General features: G+C 37.6%; 4 protein-coding genes across 9 annotated transcripts; 3 read left to right on the top strand and 1 right to left on the bottom strand.

Annotated features, from left to right (window-relative positions):
* Positions 1 to 262: 262 nt before the first annotated feature.
* On the top strand, positions 263 to 2,481 carry psenen (presenilin enhancer, gamma-secretase subunit). Its single transcript, XM_026184370.1, has 4 exons — positions 263 to 406; positions 792 to 869; positions 1,074 to 1,178; positions 1,887 to 2,481. The coding sequence occupies exons 2-4, from the start codon at positions 809 to 811 to the stop codon at positions 2,024 to 2,026; spliced, it is 306 nt and encodes a 101-aa protein (XP_026040155.1). The 5' UTR covers positions 263 to 406; positions 792 to 808; the 3' UTR covers positions 2,027 to 2,481.
* Positions 2,482 to 3,544: 1,063 nt separating this feature from the next.
* On the top strand, positions 3,545 to 5,766 carry hspb6 (heat shock protein, alpha-crystallin-related, b6). 2 transcript variants are annotated; one of them, XM_026184369.1, is made up of 4 exons: positions 3,545 to 4,000; positions 4,097 to 4,254; positions 5,027 to 5,149; positions 5,231 to 5,766. In XM_026184369.1, the coding sequence occupies exons 1-4, from the start codon at positions 3,850 to 3,852 to the stop codon at positions 5,384 to 5,386; spliced, it is 588 nt and encodes a 195-aa protein (XP_026040154.1). In that variant the 5' UTR covers positions 3,545 to 3,849; the 3' UTR covers positions 5,387 to 5,766. The 2 variants fall into 2 exon arrangements, with proteins under 2 accessions (XP_026040154.1, XP_026040153.1); XM_026184368.1 differs by having other exon boundaries at positions 3,564 to 4,000; positions 5,228 to 5,764.
* On the bottom strand, positions 5,735 to 10,475 carry proser3 (proline and serine rich 3). 2 transcript variants are annotated; one of them, XM_026184361.1, is made up of 14 exons: positions 10,417 to 10,475; positions 10,073 to 10,089; positions 9,888 to 9,996; positions 9,458 to 9,729; positions 9,147 to 9,295; positions 8,948 to 9,051; positions 8,367 to 8,452; positions 8,163 to 8,296; positions 7,836 to 8,065; positions 7,257 to 7,759; positions 7,011 to 7,155; positions 6,432 to 6,603; positions 6,089 to 6,170; positions 5,735 to 5,900 (listed from the first exon to the last, which is right to left on the bottom strand). In XM_026184361.1, exons 2-14 carry the CDS (start codon positions 10,081 to 10,083, stop codon positions 5,849 to 5,851), a joined length of 2,049 nt encoding a protein of 682 aa, XP_026040146.1. In that variant the 5' UTR covers positions 10,084 to 10,089; positions 10,417 to 10,475; the 3' UTR covers positions 5,735 to 5,848. The 2 variants fall into 2 exon arrangements, with proteins under 2 accessions (XP_026040146.1, XP_026040145.1); XM_026184360.1 differs by lacking the exon at positions 10,417 to 10,475 and having other exon boundaries at positions 10,073 to 10,133.
* A 26-nt stretch (positions 10,476 to 10,501) lies between these two features.
* Positions 10,502 to 14,953, top strand: lin37 (lin-37 DREAM MuvB core complex component). Of its 4 annotated transcripts, none has more exons than XM_026184364.1 (9): positions 10,502 to 10,614; positions 11,253 to 11,328; positions 11,416 to 11,466; positions 11,611 to 11,640; positions 11,914 to 11,999; positions 12,129 to 12,289; positions 12,893 to 13,024; positions 13,159 to 13,229; positions 14,626 to 14,953. In XM_026184364.1, the coding sequence occupies exons 1-9, from the start codon at positions 10,509 to 10,511 to the stop codon at positions 14,711 to 14,713; spliced, it is 801 nt and encodes a 266-aa protein (XP_026040149.1). In that variant the 5' UTR covers positions 10,502 to 10,508; the 3' UTR covers positions 14,714 to 14,953. The 4 variants fall into 4 exon arrangements, with proteins under 4 accessions (XP_026040149.1, XP_026040148.1, XP_026040152.1 ...); XM_026184363.1 differs by having other exon boundaries at positions 11,413 to 11,466; XM_026184367.1 differs by lacking the exon at positions 10,502 to 10,614 and adding an exon at positions 10,621 to 11,024.
* The last annotated feature ends 1,217 nt before the right edge of the window (positions 14,954 to 16,170 follow it).

Here is a 16,170-nt window from a genome sequence, read left to right as displayed (position 1 = left end):
TGAGCGCCTGTTCATTTCTCAGTTTACTGCAAGGGGTACTAATAGTGGCACTGCAGTACTCTGAGTTGTTGATTTTTTTTAAAGGGACACGGGACTAGTAAATAAAATGTAGAGAAATAATAATAATAATAATAATAATAATAATAATAATAATAATAATAATAATAATAATAATAATAATAATAATAACTACCAGTGACCGTCTACAGGTTCTTTGTGGGATGGGAGCAGTCTCAAATTCTGTGATTGCAGAATCTGCAATCTGATGCACAGCCTAGTAGGTGGCGCTGAAACACCTCAGTCTTGGCGTTAGCCTTCGAAGAAGAAGAAGCTAGCGCTTGTGAAGAAGGAGGAGGAAGTGTTGATTGTTTTGTTTTTCTTTAACTTTTGGCTGTGAAACGATAAGGTAAGATATTACATTATTACCTTAATGTACGATATTCATAATTTTGGATACACTCTATAACGACATTTACCCAATCTGGAGAGTTAGTCTGGAAACTTACAGCAAGCGATTTTGTAACGCCTTTTTGTTACGTTGCTAAGCTAATGATTGCTAACTTTAGCCTGAGGTGAATTTTTCAGTCATCTGAGGAACTAGCTCAGCGGTCAAGCAGTAAAAAGCGGATTTATTATCGTCTCAGAATCAGCGGAAGAGCGTGTTTTAAATGTCTGTATAACAAGCATTCCTTTATTTGTAAAAAAAAAAAAATATATATATATATTCTTTTTGGATGCTGGACAGAGCTAGTCCAGCACTGTAATCTGTTTTGTTTTCTTTCTGTGTGCAGGAACGTACAATATCACTATGAACCTGGAGCGACTGCCCAATGAGGAGAAGCTCAGCCTTTGCCGAAAATATTATCTAGGTGAGAGTATTAATATTAATCCTCATGTTCCTTTTTTATACAGTTGTACTTCCTATTCCTGTTTTGTATATTCTAGGTTAGTTACACTGGCTGTGAGTCTTTTTTTTTTTAAGTTAAGGCGAAATTTTGAACTAATGCGCCTAAAAATATTTCAGTGGTTAGTAAATGATTAGTTCTGTCAAATATTTTTATTTATTTCTCCAGGTGGCTTTGCGTTTCTCCCCTTCCTGTGGCTTGTCAATGTTGTTTGGTTTTTTCGGGAGGCCTTCTTAAAGCCAGCCTACACTGAACAGCTACAGATAAAAGCATGTGAGTTTCAGAACCTTTTAAAAATGTATTTAGTATTCAGTTTTGCACTCTGTATTCAGTCTTGTAGTTTTTTGTCAGTAGCTGTTCTTTGGATGTCACTCTTGTAGGATTCAATTTGTTTCCTCAATAAACATTCAGTCATGACATATGATATTGACAAAGGTTGTCAGTGTGAATTCCATGTTCATTTTACATGCTTGCACATTACCAAGTGTGTCTTCATCCTATTTAAAGAGTTTTGGGTAATACTGCACTTTTCATAAGCTTGAGAAAATGAAATAGTTTGTTTTTGTAGGAAAAGTTGACCATGTAACTTTTTAGATCTGGTTGTTTTTTTTGTTTTTTTACAGAAGTTGTATTCATCAATATACATGATCTCTTACCTAAAAGGGGAAAAAAGGATTTTAAAAATAAATTAGTTTTTAATAATATAGTAAGTACTTTTGCTATATTTATACAAATATAATTCTTATGATAATGTGGCCTTGTATAGAATAATTTGGGCTTAAATTCTAATTTTCTGATAAGAACTTGAGAAAGGTTTTACCCACTTTAAAAAAAACAAAAAACACTGCCCTATAACCATGTACGTATTGTTTGTTTTTAAAGCAATGCTTTAAGCAGCCAACTTGATACTGTACTGTGTTGTTTTGACCACTGTTGGACAGTAACTAATTTTATTGCTTGTTTTTCTGTCTGTCTGTCTAGATGTGAAGCGTTCGGCACTAGGGTTACTGTTATGGGTAGCAGTGCTCACCACGTGGATCACCATATACCAGCACTTCAGAGCAGAGTGGGGGGAGGTGGGAGATTACCTCTCCTTTACCATTCCCCTAGGTATCCCTTGAGGTTGTTTTTTTCCCCCCCCTCATTTCAACTGATTAGTCTTCTCAGTAAAACTAATGATCCACTGTAATGGGCCAAAAAATTTTTCTCCCTGAACAACAGTGAATGATTTTTGGCAGTTGTTTTCCTGGTTTTTGGTCAACTAAATCCAACTAAATGGAAGAGTAAATGTTACCTATCTTCAAGAGATAAACAATGTAGGACCCAAAACCATTTCTGTGCTCACCAAGACATTTGAGTAAGTTATTTGGCTTTAGAGAAGGGTAATTCATCTTTTGAAATAGGCAATGTTTCTGATCATGGAAATTTTGTAATGATAAGATAATGAACAACTCACTAATGTTTTTGTTTTTTTTGTCTTTGAACTGTTTATTGTGGTATGGTATGATTGTGCACTATTTTTACTTCTGTGTAAATAAATAAAAAGTATCCACAATGCTGCCAAGTTACAATCTTACTCAGTTGAATTTGGAAGTTGTTAGAATATTGTTATACCACTGAATGCACAAACCTGTATAGTTGTGTTTTGTTTTTTTGTCATATGTGATCAGTGAACTGTTTTGTCTCCTTATAGAATGTATATACCTCTCATTGTCACATATGCCAAATCTCCCAAAGCCCAGACGACCACTGGCGCCTGTTGTGAAATCCAATAAGTTAAGCCCTCCAAATGTCTCCACTTCCCTGTCATCCTTTATGAGTCATAACATTGAGAGCCAATTTTAGTCACAGTCCAAGCTTAAATGACACTGCTTACAGGGGGAAACGCGGCAACCATATATGACAGTTGGCTTCACTGAACTGCACTAAAAACAAAAAGCATTAACACAGAGGGTAGACTAAGTAAAGCAGGCAGTCCATTTATAAAACTGACTCATTAAATCTGATGTATTAGGACTGAAGTGGTTGAAAAGAACTAGTAAGTAGGTAAAATGTATTTATTCAGCACTTTTCACAGGTAAAAATTGTTTCACATTAAAAAACCAGAAATAAAAATAAAATAATAATATAAAACAATAAAATAAAAACATAAAGCAACAAGTTCATTAAAAGATTGTATAGAAACGTCTTCAGCTGCTTTTTAAAAGAGTCAGTGGAGTCTGTACAGATGGTGGAAGAGAATCCCACAACCTCTGTGCCACTGCCTGCAAAGCCCGATCACCACGAATTTTGAAACTAGTACATGTGACCTACAGCAACCTCTGACCTGAAGACCTAAGTGTTTGGGAAGAAGAACGAGCTTTCAACAGGTCAGAGATATACCGGGGAACTGACCATGTAGAGCTAAAAGTTAAGTTAAAATGAAAATTTTAAAGTGAAATCTAAAATTTTACTGGCAGTCAAAAATAAGCCAAAACTCGAGTAATATGCAATCTAAATGTATTTTATGATGTCTACATTATATTGCTAAAGGTCTAAAAAACCTCATAACTATGGGGAAGGACAGTGGTTTACTGGTAGTACACGTGCTGTAGCATGTGTTTAGCACGCCCCTGCTGTCACTGTCCGTCTGGTGTCAACCAACAAGGGTTAACGTCGTCTTTTGAATTTATTTTTGGACAAACCTTCCTTGACAACCAACCTTAGGCATACAGCTCTTAACAGCTTTGATAATTACACATGAATAGTCCGCATTGGTGCCACTGACCGTGTAAAAAGGCTGCATGCTGTAACTTTGATAATGGCCAATAACAACGTTAATTAACAATAAGCCTGCAACAGCTGTGTCACTCTCAAAATAATAGGCCTACACGTTTATCTGTGACCATGCCGGAACACCCAAGGGTACGCAGTCCAGAACATAACAGAAGCAAGGTGTCCCAGGATGAATTCCCAACTTATTATGCAACTCCACTATAAAACACGCGGCACGCAACAAGTCAGTCTCATCCAGGAGCCGAGAGAGGAGAGAAGCACAGAGAACACAAGCGCTGTAACTAGAGCTCTTCTTTCCACTCCAGAGAATTTAAGCAAAGGTAACTGCTCAGTGCTTTATGTCTTGTAGCCTCGGGTGCTGTAGGCTTAACTGCTGTTTAGTCAGCTCTTGATTTTTCAAACTTTGTGCCTACTAGAAATGGACTTCATCCTGCCACCCACTATGCCAGCTGGTGGTATCCCCTGGGAGAAGGTTTTACCACCTCTTATTCCACGGCTCAACGGGACTTATGGACAATATAATTGGTCCCCAAAATTAATCATTCCAGAGACTGATAATGCCAGCTCTGCAGAGGTAGGTCACTTAATTTATTTACATTTTATACTAACATATGTTAGTATAAATTGTCCATGGTTCTCATTTTAACTCATTTTACACTGTGAACCACATACCCACTTAAGGTCAGGCTGTGGTGTAAAACCTTTGAAACTCCCCTTTCTGTCAATGTAAAGAGGTTTAACCAGCAGATATCCCTGATTTATCTTAGTATAAGAAAAAAAAGAATTTAAACAATACATCTGATAAAGAAATCCTGCTGTAGTAAATGTAAGACATCTGTCATCAAGGCTCTTAAATTGTAAAAATTTAATGTGTAAAATTACAGAAAGAGTCCTGGTTGCTCATTGCACAGACTGTCCTGTAATAGTAACACTTTTTGCTTATTCATAGATTTATCTATTTTTAATACTTTAGTGGAGAAATAATGGCCACGGGGGAGGTATTTATCAGGAGTAAAAGCTGTTAAACCACCAAAAATACAGGTAAAAGTACACAAAAAAAGTGTCCCCTCCACATTTTCAAAAGAAGTTCAGTGGATCAGACTGGAGTCTTTGTCAGGCCAATTCTGGCCCCTGGACATGTTTGACAACCCCTGGCTTAAAGTAAAAGGGGAAAAAAGGAGTCCTTTACATTTTTCTGAGCTTTCAGTCAGATCCACGTCTTATTGAAAAGCTGTTTTCAGTTTCCCCACACTGAAATATGGTTAAGGATATCTACTGAGTGCAGGCTGCTGTAAGGAACTTTATGTCTTGTTTAATCATGCAGAAGTGTTGACTCCTGTTGTTAGGTAACCTGTGATGACAGCGGATTTACAGTTCAAGTTGATGTGAAACATTTCAACCCAGAGGATCTGATCGTCAAAGTCATAGGAGACTTTGTAGAAGTGCAAGGAAAGCATGAAGAGAGAAAGGTTGGTATGCTGAGGTACATGGATATTTTTTCTCCATTTTTGTGCTACACATCTCACTTCTCATCTCTTTTGTGTTAGAAGGACGGTCCTGGATTTACAACACGGCAGTTTAACCGTCGCTACCGCATTCCAAAGGGAGTGGACACCATGGCTTTGGAGTCAGCGGTCTCTCCAGATGGGATCCTTATCATATCTGCACCTATGCTGCACACTCAGAGCTACACACCTCTTACTTAAATTGCATTAACAGACGACACTAAAACCTCTGCCATCCTTACCGTACACAAAAATAAATCAGCGGAAGCCTTTATGGTCACACTGACAAAAATGGCAATAACTTCAAGCTCCTGCACTCGCAGCAGAACTTGGTATGTGCCAAAGCACACATCTGCTCTGTTCCTGGCACAGTTCTAATGTTCCCTGCACTCCAAGGTTTGTATATACTGCTCTGCTAATACTCAATGTTACATAATGTTTCAAGTAACCACTCTACTTTGTAAATATTCTCTGTTAGCATTTCCAACTCCTGCTTTTTGTGTGCAACTTTTGTACATGCACAGTGTTGTGAATAATAATCCACCGAGACACATCTCCAACCTTTATTGTAGAAAAATGTCCTCAAAAATATAAATTAACTTTATTTCTTTATAAAATAAAAAATAAATAAATGTGACTACACAAACTGTCTCTTGATGTTCTTCAAGTAACTTGTTGCTCTTCCACAAATTCATTTAAGATGGAGTCCACCTCACTAACAAAAAACAAACAAACAAAACAACAACAACATAAAAAAAAAATCATTCTTTTTCTGGCAATCGACTCTATTTACATGACTGTCAATTGATTCCAATAGATTATAAGAAAAAATTAATGCTAGAAATATAAACAGGAAAGGATTCTAATCATTACAGTAATGGTGATAATCTAATTCAGTTTTACCTGATCTGCTCCTTCACCCATTTTCTCTGTTTGCGAAGAACTTGTAACAGAGGATCATCTCCAAACTCTTTTTCATCTGAATCTAAAACAAAAAGTTTAATCTGAGTGAGAGGACAGATACTACAATATTATAAGCTTATCCTTAAAAAAGGAATGAGATAACAGGTTTTTTTCTATGTTAATTCCCATAACACACACACAAAAAAAAAACAACACCAACAAAAAAAACTGTTGTAGGGTTTTTGAACTAAAAAGTTAAAATATGGGAAAAAGCATCTATTTATGTAATCACCGCAGCTGTTTACAGGCTAAAGATTGGTGCCTTTTGCCACCATAAGCTTACCTTCGGCCTCTTGCAGCAGCTGTGAAATGACCTCCATAGAGTTCAGGGCATTGCTTGGAGGAATTGGCGGTGGTGAAGGTGCAGAGACGGTGCAGGAAGGAGAATCAGATGAAACAGGAATCTTTTTTGGAGAAGAGGAATCCACCGTAGGAAACAGTACCTCTGAAACTACCTGTTAAGGTCAAATGAAAACACCCCAGTTAATGCATATTAATTACCTTGATCACATTGAACCTTATGACTAGTGTGGCATCTAAAAAAGATGTGCGGACATGCATAGTGAAGGTAGACCTGTAATTATATTCAATAAAAACTTGTGTGTATTTTATTTAAATACTTCATATACAGTCTTCTAAAGACCAGATCTGTCAGTGGCCTTTACAAATGATTAATTAAGATTTGTAAACAATCATAAATTGCCAAAGTCTGAGAACAAACAGACAGCTTTCTTTCACTTTATCAAATATACTGCAGAGATGTCACAAATGTGGGAGAAGAGAAAAACCAGAAAAGACCAAATATGCACACAGCCTCTGTGGCTTCAAATAAAGAAATAACACTGAACATTTGCATGTTTACCTGTCCTAATGCATTGCGGATAGGAGATGGTGGTGGTTCATGATCACCAGCACAGCTTTCACTGGGAAGCTCCTGTCTTCTCTCTGGTTGCTGCTGCTCTTTACATGATGTGACCTTTTTGGGAAGCTTTTGATGTAATGAATTCCTGTTTGTGAAGAATAAATCCCACAAAATGTTAACGGTATCAAACACATATTTTTTTTATCACTAAGACTTTTAAACAGTGCCCATATTTCAATAATTCACCTTGCTGATTTCTTTTGCTGTCTAGCGAGTGCTGCTTCCTCCTTCCCATTTACCTCTGATTGCTTCATCCCCATTTTCTTTTTCTTGTTCTTCTCAGACATTTTTTGGTGATCAGGCCACTCTCTCTCAGATGGCGCAGGTAGAGTGAGTGACACGCGTTCACAAAGAGTTAATTCTCCAAGGCTTTCGGGGACTTGGGTCTTTTTGTGAAGAACTTTGGTTTGTGACTCGTCTAACCTTTGTGAAATGCTCTGGTGCACTTTGGCATGAGATGACTGGATGGGACATGGCAAGACGTCACAGAGAAAATGCATGTGGGAAGGAACATGGGCAATGCTCTGCAGCTGAGGGACTGAACCAGAAACATTGATGGTGGGGAATAGCGAAGGGCCTGGAGCTGGGGGACAGAACCTCTGGGCCTCAGTGGTTTCTGGCTGGGCATCAGTGATGTGTGAATGAGTATCTCTTTGTGAGAATTGAGGGGGTTGGGTACCCTGCTGTTCCTGAAGAGCAAATTAATGTTATTCTGTAAATTTGTGCAAAGAATATGGATAATGTAACAAACAGTTTGGTTCCAACCTTGTAAGCTTGTTCACTGATGGAGGGATAGCTTAACCTCATGGACTGCCAACCAAATGCATGAGGACTGGAGGCTTGCACAGACAGGGGCCTCTCTCTGGCTTGTTCCATTTTCCTCCTTAAACGCCACTGGAACAATATGTCTTCCTCTGGACGGGTAGGAGGCACCAAAGAAGGCATGACAGATTTTTGGAAGGACACACCATGAGCTGAGTCTGAGCTGGCCTTTGCTGTAAATGTTAACACACAGTTTAAAACACAGCAGCACGCAAAATAGAATCTGTCTATAAATAACAAAAGGTATTCTAGTCCACACTCTTCCCCTACCAGTAGTATTTTTGAATAAACTGGGAATCAAAGGTTGCTTCACTGGCTCATCTATACTGATGGGAGAGGAGAAATCTGAGCATCCCAGCCCCTCTGAGCTGACAGGGACAGATCCATCACTCACAGAACATTCACTGTTAGAAAAAAAAAAAGTTACTACAACTGAAGTCATTTATCTTTAATATTGCTCAACAGTTTTTATACCCCCTCAGAAGAAGTCTGCTGGCCTTTTCTTGAAGGTGCAGGATCTCCCTGTCATCAAATTCACCCTGTGATGTGTCGGACAAAAGCTGGGAAACAAAAAACATGTTTTTTCATATAAAGACTTGCAATACCGTGTAAATAAATCCTCCCAAATAAATAAACACGTTTGCAGGATTTTAATTAAAAGGGTAATGCATTTGTTCTTAGCAGGCTGAACAACGTGTCAAATCTGGTTGCATAAACGGCGACTTCCCAGGCATTTAATAAACACATAGACTTCCAAATGGAGTGTGGTGCTGAAATGGAAATGTTTATATGCAAACTTAGTCGGAATAAAGTGTTGCTTCTGCAGACAATCAGAATCCCAGGCACTTTGGACATGTGTGGTGTAAATCAAGGGACAATGTAAACCCTATAATCCACTGTGACAGCATACACAAACAATAAAAACTGAATAATTGGTGGTGCCTTTCCCCCCATCTTATGGATCTGTTTTTTTTTTTTCAAGAAACAGAAGCAGATTTGCTACAAAAATTGATACATTATGGCTTATTTCTTCTTAGCTTATAAATACAACTCACACTATTGGATCCTCTGTAGGGAGAAGGGGATCTGTTATGGTCACGCCGTGCAGATGGATCATAAAGAGCAGCATCCTGGTCCTCTTTCAGAAGTTGGATAACATCTTTTCAGAGAAATACAGTACACAGAAGGATTCGATAGAATTAAGCAGCTGGTAACGGGGAATAAAATACACCAATGACTGTAAATATAGTGCACCTTCGTCTGTTGTTTTAGTTGGTGTTGAACTGCTGAGAGATGAATGTGACATCCACCAAAAAGGTGCCTGCTCTTCTCCACTGGCAGAGGCCACCTGATGGCGCTCCTCTCGACTCTGTGGCTGACCATGGCGAAAACGCTCTACATATCTGACAAAGCAAAGGTCAGATTTAGTTAAAAGAAGTCACATGCAAAATGAAATAAAAATAATCTGGGTCACTATGACATTGTCATCTAATCATGAAAAATTGTCACTGTGAAACTATTTTTTAGTTCTGTTTAAGAAAATTACAGAAGGCATTAAAACATACTTTGCCAGCAAAGAATCCTCCTGGCATCCTTGAACTTGGGAAACACTGGAATTCCCCCTTTTTCCAGATTTTTTGGGTTCGTCCATGTCAGATAAGGCAGTATTTCTATCAGGAGAGAATTCAAAGACAGTGGAGGCCTGGGACTCTTTAAGAACAGGTTGTCCATCAATGGAGGAAAAACGGTCATGCTTCTTAGACAGCTGCTGGCTCTCTTGGTTTAGATTATGTAACTTTGTTCTGGATTGCTGGTTTAAACGTACAGGACTTAGTGTCTGCAAGAAGAACAAAAAGGATAGATAGATAGATAGATAGATAGATAGATAGATAGATAGATAGATAGATAGATAGATAGATAGATAGATAGATAGATATCACAATGAGAATCTGTTTTTCTTGCAGTATATTAACTGTTTTTGAAAATAAAACATACAGTTTTTTTCTCTTTCTTTGAAAGGGGTTGGTTGCTGGATGGGTGGTAGTGTGCCGTCCTCACTTTCGGTGCTGGTGGGAAGGGATTCTGCTTTGTGAGCACAGGTCCACTGTAAGAAGAACACATATTACCAACTATAACTTCTTCTGTTTAGGGTGCTACAAAATGTGTCATTAGATCCTCACCTGGAATTCATAGCAACCTTTGGAGGTGACCGATGAGACATCAACGACCACAAGAAAGCACACACAGTTTCAACGTGGGCTTGGTTTACCTCGGGCACCCCAAATCATATCTGGACTGAGGTGTTAATCTGAGTGGGTTACTTAGCTAACAAAAAGACGATGCCCCCATTACTGAACTCTTCCGAGTTTACTTGTCTACACACAAAGTTACTTCAAATGCCAGAAATTCCCTTTAAGAATATAAATTACGCTTCTCCGTTAGGCTCTATGAACATCTATTTATCATTCAAATTTCACGTTCTGACTAAAAACATAGTAACTTCGCGTTTATTTTACAAACCCACCACATTCTCGATGAAAGTGGAAGAGAGCTTTTGTTGTGTATCCCGAACGTTATTTACTACACGACATACAGCCAATAGGGAACGAATTAAAAATGATTGATATAACATTTGACCAATCATATAGGCGGCCCGGTTTGCACAGGCACCAATCAGCTAATAGGAAATTGGCAGCGCGCGGAAGAGGAAAGTCTAGTAAGGGTATGCGTTTGTCAAAAATAAGCTAAGTTAGCAACAGTAGTTTGGCCATTACTCCACAAACCTTGGTATAAATCATAAACGACTATTGTGCTGTATCTTTCTATTAACTATATGGAAGTCGATAGGGATAACCGTTATTTGCTTAATGGTTTTAATAGCTAAACGTAAATAACGTTATATAGCTTAACTGTTAACCAGTGGTTACGGCTAATGCAGCTAACTGTTTGTAAACGGTACTACACAGCTAGCTTGGCTAACGGCGCCGTTAGCAAGGAATCAAACATAATTTATTGTAAATCTAAATAATCGAAACAGCAAAAGTGTGGTTTTAAAAGTCCGTCAGTTCCCACGGGGTGTTTATAGAAAGGCGGACACAATGCAACACGTCAAGATCAAGACGGAAAGGCCAGGTACCAGCAACTGTCAATATTTCCTTTCCTTTTCCGTTTCAGATTTTCCAAATTTTTGTGTGGTATAAATTCTTGTGATTGTTTTGGAGTACATTCGCTTGTAAGCTTGAGTGGTTCGGATTATACAGGATTATACAGGATTCTTAAAAGCTAAGTAATACAGGTGGCGAGTGTCACCTAAAGTGAGTATTGTTGTTGTCATTAATTATTTCATTATTACTTTTGCAGACTTAGACGGGGCTGGTGCACGCAGCAAATTAGAAGCGGTCTTAAAGGGACTGGTAGAGAAGAGTGAAAATGAAAGGTTAGCAAAATTAATTGTTTAGCATATAATTATTACAGAATCGATTTATTCTTAATAACAAAACTAATATAAAGATGTTTTCAGCAGAGAACAAAATGAAGGTGACCCAGGAAAATTGTCAGCAGACTCTTTGAACAAGTATGGACCAGTGATTTTGGTTTTATTTAGTTTTTAATGATCTGCTAATATAATATTTTACAATTGGGTGTGCTGATTCAATGATTTTATTTAAACATTTATTTTTTAATTGCAATTTATGCATATTCCACCTGTTGTCTCTAGGGATTTATCGCCAACATCGGCTGGAAAAAGGCAAGTGTTTATGTTTTAATTAAACTCGACTTGTCAGTAACTTTTTTCTATTTAGTAAGTAAAATTTTATTTATATAGCACCTTCCAAAACAAAGATCACAAAGTGCTTCACAAAGAAATACCAGGGCATTCAAAACAGGGTATATTTAGACTTTTTTTTTATCTGTCTGTCTGGAAATGAAAATATAATTTTACGTAAATTGTATGAGAAATTACTTTGAATCTCTTTTAAGCTCCAAAAATATATTTCTTAAAAAAACATTTCTTTTGCAGACCGTCGGCTCGATTTCCACAGCACCGGAGAAAGAAGCGAAAAGAGATGGATGAGAGCATTCCAGAAAGCAATCAGCATAAGCAAAGTAAATGAATGAAAAATGATTGGAATTTTTCTTTGATGTACCTTGGTTACTGTGTAACCATCTTGTCTGTTGCACTTGTGACCGTTTTCTTACCTTTAATTAATTTCTCTCTTGTTCTGCCTTTACTAGATGCTTACGTTATTAAGTTGTTTGACCGCAGTGTAGATCTGGCTCAGTTCAACACCGCCACCCCACTGTATCCTATCTGCCGTGCATGGATGAGGAATAATCCTTCTGTTCGAGAACCAGCTGCTTCCCCCAGCTCCCCACAGGGCATGGTAGAGGAAGAGGTGGGGTCATAAATGGACAAGATGCTGGAGGTTTTATTCAAATGTGCAACCAACAAATGCACAAAAAAACACAGGGGCACATTGATTTAAATTTAAACTTATCTCTTACATCTACGGTAACTTAAAATGAGGTCTTTTAAATTTTGCTAATGTGGAACTTTGCAGGGTAGAGTGTAAGGGCCCTTTCTCATAGGATGTGGCACGCGCAGCTCTGCGCTCTTAACCCAAGGTCTAATGTAATTAAATTAATTGTTTTCAAAGTAACTGCAGTACGCTGTGTGCCAAACTATTGTCTCCTTTTGTTTTCCCTAGTGCAAATGTAACTGACTTGTTACACATGTTTTAATCAACGTTATCTGAATAAGACATAATGAAACTGTTTTTAATGGATGATCCCTACAGTGACAATATTTTTGAGTGAGGTTGTTTGTGAGACGAAATGGTGCATAAAATGTATTTGAAACCTGATTGAATCTGATTGTGTACTCGTACTTTTGTTTTAGTCAGTGCCTCCCCAAAAACAAAATGGCATGTTATGGCATCAATAAGTATTGTTATTGGAAATAAGGGTTTAGCAGTAATCTTTTTTTTTTTTTGCCCTAGGTTACAGACACAATCAACGGTAAAGGTCAGAATGTGTACCGACTTCCTCCTCCGACCGCCTGTCCAGTCAACTCCTCTGGTGAACCCATCAATCTCAGGATCCCGCCTACTGAAAAACCAACTGTTACCAAGGTTCTTGTATAATATGCCTTTCACCAAAGTTATTATTGCATTGTGATTTGTTTAATTTTACAGATCTGTTCATACATGAAGGTCTTCAGGTAGTAAGACAAAACCATGAATTTTAACTACCTCTCTTTTCACAGTTGACAGATGTTGCTGTGTCAGGTTCTCTCATATGTGACCACATGGAACGTTGGAAAAAGATAAGGCAAAAGTATGTTTTTCTTGAAAAGTCATTTATGACAAAAAATAATATGTTCTTGGTTTGAAATGATTTAGTCACACACTGTAAACAACTAACTTTGTTCAAGGCTTCACCTCTGGACGTACTTATTCAGATGTTATTAATTTCACCAACTCTTTAGGGAGAAAGGGGTGTAACACTAATGACCAGGTACAAATGAGTGAAGGCAAACGTCAAATCTTTTAATGGATAATGAAAAGTTTTTACAGTGTGATTTACCACAAGAGGACAGCAACAGGCTGAATAGAGCTAACAAAGAAATGAATAAATGAGGCTCTGAGCTGTTTTGACTAACTGTGGAAATCCAAATTATAAGATTAATAGATTATGTAATACATGTTTAAAATAATAAATTAATATTTAATCGTCTAAACATAAACATAAACAGCATTTTTTTTTTTTAAACAAAAAACTATTTTTTCCTTGTTATGTCAAGGTGTCAGCTCAGCATAGAGCTGTGTGTGGTACTGTGGTACAACCAATGTGCCTGTGAAGTAAAACTGCCTCACAAAAACAACATTTGTCAATAACAGACAGTGTAGTTATTCTATGCATTTTTTTAATATAAAGGATTTGAAGTATTCCTGAAAGACACCTATATGTTATCTGATCATATTTGGGCTCAAACAGGTGGATTTGTGAAGTTAGTCATTGCACCTTTCACAGTTTGATTTCACAGCTTGTGCAAAGCCAGCCAGTCAGCATGTTCAGTGACTCTAGAAAGTCAAAAGAAAGAAAGAAAAGATAAAACAAGGGCACAGGTTTTACAATAGACTGAGCCATGGATATTGAAATGTAAAAATATGACCTTCAATAATGCTCAGACTTAAAGTTCATCTGCCAGTGTTTACTCTGTTCAGTGTCTTTGGTGATTGACGAGCTGTCGTCTTGTGGGTATGAAGTAGTCTTTGTCATGGGACCCAAAATATAGCTTTGCAAAGTTTGATCCTCCATGAGTGCCACCTGCTGTTTAATAACTTTATTGAATTAAGAAGGGAGACTAAACAGTAAAATTTAGTATGTGCCTGTTTCATTTGGAAACAGCTGGACAAAAGGAGCGATCACAGTTGAGCAGTTGTATTAAAATTACTTCAAAAGGCTGGCTCATAAAAATTGAACATTTAGCCCACCTCTGAACTACCATTCCTCCTCCTTCTAATATTGTTATTGCTGGATGAAAACTGTGTATGTATGAATTTTCAGTTAGAAATGTTCAAAATCAGATTTTGTTATGTAGCAAGCATCATGTATGAAAGTTTTTATGAATCTTTTAAGAAGGAAAATAATATAATTTCAGTTTATTTCAAGGAAAAGGTAAAAGGTGCACAATTGAACTATTTCTTTTTTCTTTTCTTTTTTTCCATAGATGGAAGGAGTGCTCCAACAAGAATCAATTAAGATACAGTGAGAGCATAAAGGTCCTTAAGGAAATGAAGGAGCTCTATGATCACTGACTGGCTACTCTGTAGCTCTCCAGTACAGAGAGGACTTTGTTGGAAAGAAGCAGTCAGTGCTTGAATACACCTGTTTCTACACAGTCTGACTCATAGAAAAGCGTGTACATTTTTTTTTTTTATTAATTTGTAAAAATCTAGTGTATACATCTAACTGTTTCATCAGTAGTACTTTCCAGACACAATGACTTGTAAAATCTCAAGATTAATGAAATGTGTATTAAAGTGCTTTAATATAAATCTCTTCCACTTTTAGTTTTACTTCTTTAATCTTGGCATGTGTTAACGCGCATCCTGCAGGTAATGAGGTATATATCATGACTCATTCTTTCATTTGTATTCACGTCACACTTATAATAGTCATTGATGAAGTACCAAAACCTGCTTATGTCTTAAAATTTGCATGTCATTTTGTATAGAGTAAAATACACAAGTGTGCAAAATTCTTGAGCCACTTTTCATAAACTTTATATTTCGGACTCTCTTAGGCAAGCTTTCTTGTCATTTCTTTAAGTAGTCTCCAGGTGTAGTTCTCCAGGCTTCTTGAAGAACATTCAAATCTCTACTTGGGATGTTAGTTGTCTTTTTCATCTGTTCACTGTCAAGATGATCCCACATTGCTTCAATATTGCTGAGATCTGAGTTCTGGTGAGGCCAGTTCCAATGCCAACAGTTTTTTTTCTATCCAGGTATGCTTTTACTGATACTTTTATCATGCTGAAGAATAACGCTATGAGAATTGCATGCTTTCCAGGTGATATTGCAAGGCGGATCAAAATTTCATGGCACATTTCTGCGTTCATGTTTCAGTTTTGACAAGATCGTCACGGCTACTGGTGGTAATGCAGCACCAAGCCATGGCGGGGCCTCCACTGTGTTTTCTATGCTGAGTGGCTAGAAACACTGTTGTGAGACTCTAGGCCCCCGTCCATGAATATTGACGACCATTTGAACATAAAATGTTCAAATTTGGATTCTTTACTTCGTAAGACCTGTTGTCACTGTTGTTGCTTTTCAGTCTAGTTCTTGTCTAATTTGGCATACCTCTGCCTTTTATCCCTACTTCCCTTCCTTAAGGACGGCTTCTGACAGCTACCCTTACACTGAGACCATTTCTGATGAAGTTTCAGTGAACAGTAGATGGATCAACTGAAGGGTCCAATACATCTCTCAGGTCCTGTGTCAGGTGTCCTGTGTCCTGCTCGATGTTTTCCACCAGTTTTTTAAAGACATGACTGTTCATCTTCTGCAAATAGCCTATTTACACCTGCCAATTCATTATTTTTTATTTTTACTTTTAAGGACAAATAATATCACATCTATAGTTCAGAATATCTTAGTTCAGAATATCTTGCCAGCTACAGTTCTTTTGCAAGACTTTGGCACTCACAAGCACAATTACAGGGACACCTGAGAGGGGTGAGTGGGAAGAATAGCGTGTTTGTTCTGAATCAGTG

Source organism: Astatotilapia calliptera, chromosome 11, assembly GCF_900246225.1.
Source record: "Astatotilapia calliptera chromosome 11, fAstCal1.2, whole genome shotgun sequence".
NCBI lineage: Eukaryota > Metazoa > Chordata > Actinopteri > Cichliformes > Cichlidae > Astatotilapia > Astatotilapia calliptera.
Note: the sequence above shows the minus strand (reverse complement) of the source record. Positions and strands in the feature narration are given on the sequence as shown.

What these genes read in the sequence shown, in the direction of transcription:
- psenen (XM_026184370.1), top strand. Translation starts at nt 809, where the DNA reads ATGAACCTGGAGCGACTGCCCAATGAGGAGAAGCTCAGCCTTTGCCGA. An exon ending in TTGCCGAAAATATTATCTAG is followed by an intron (nt 870 to 1,073) that starts GTGAGAGTATTA and finishes TTATTTCTCCAG; the next exon opens with GTGGCTTTGCGTTTCTCCCC. An exon ending in ACAGCTACAGATAAAAGCAT is followed by an intron (nt 1,179 to 1,886) that starts GTGAGTTTCAGA and finishes CTGTCTGTCTAG; the next exon opens with ATGTGAAGCGTTCGGCACTA.
- hspb6 (XM_026184368.1), top strand. Translation starts at nt 3,850, where the DNA reads ATGAATTCCCAACTTATTATGCAACTCCACTATAAAACACGCGGCACG. An exon ending in TCCAGAGAATTTAAGCAAAG is followed by an intron (nt 4,001 to 4,096) that starts GTAACTGCTCAG and finishes TGTGCCTACTAG; the next exon opens with AAATGGACTTCATCCTGCCA. An exon ending in GAAAGCATGAAGAGAGAAAG is followed by an intron (nt 5,150 to 5,227) that starts GTTGGTATGCTG and finishes CTTTTGTGTTAG; the next exon opens with AAGGACGGTCCTGGATTTAC.
- proser3 (XM_026184360.1), bottom strand. Translation starts at nt 10,113, where the DNA reads ATGTCTCATCGGTCACCTCCAAAGGTTGCTATGAATTCCAG. An exon ending in AACTAAAACAACAGACGAAG is followed by an intron (nt 9,052 to 9,146) that starts GTGCACTATATT and finishes TTCTCTGAAAAG; the next exon opens with ATGTTATCCAACTTCTGAAA. An exon ending in AGCAGACTTCTTCTGAGGGG is followed by an intron (nt 8,297 to 8,366) that starts GTATAAAAACTG and finishes TTTTTCTAACAG; the next exon opens with TGAATGTTCTGTGAGTGATG.
- lin37 (XM_026184363.1), top strand. Translation starts at nt 10,509, where the DNA reads ATGATTGATATAACATTTGACCAATCATATAGGCGGCCCGGTTTGCAC. An exon ending in TCAGCAGACTCTTTGAACAA is followed by an intron (nt 11,467 to 11,610) that starts GTATGGACCAGT and finishes TGTTGTCTCTAG; the next exon opens with GGATTTATCGCCAACATCGG. An exon ending in AGGGCATGGTAGAGGAAGAG is followed by an intron (nt 12,290 to 12,892) that starts GTGGGGTCATAA and finishes TTTTTGCCCTAG; the next exon opens with GTTACAGACACAATCAACGG.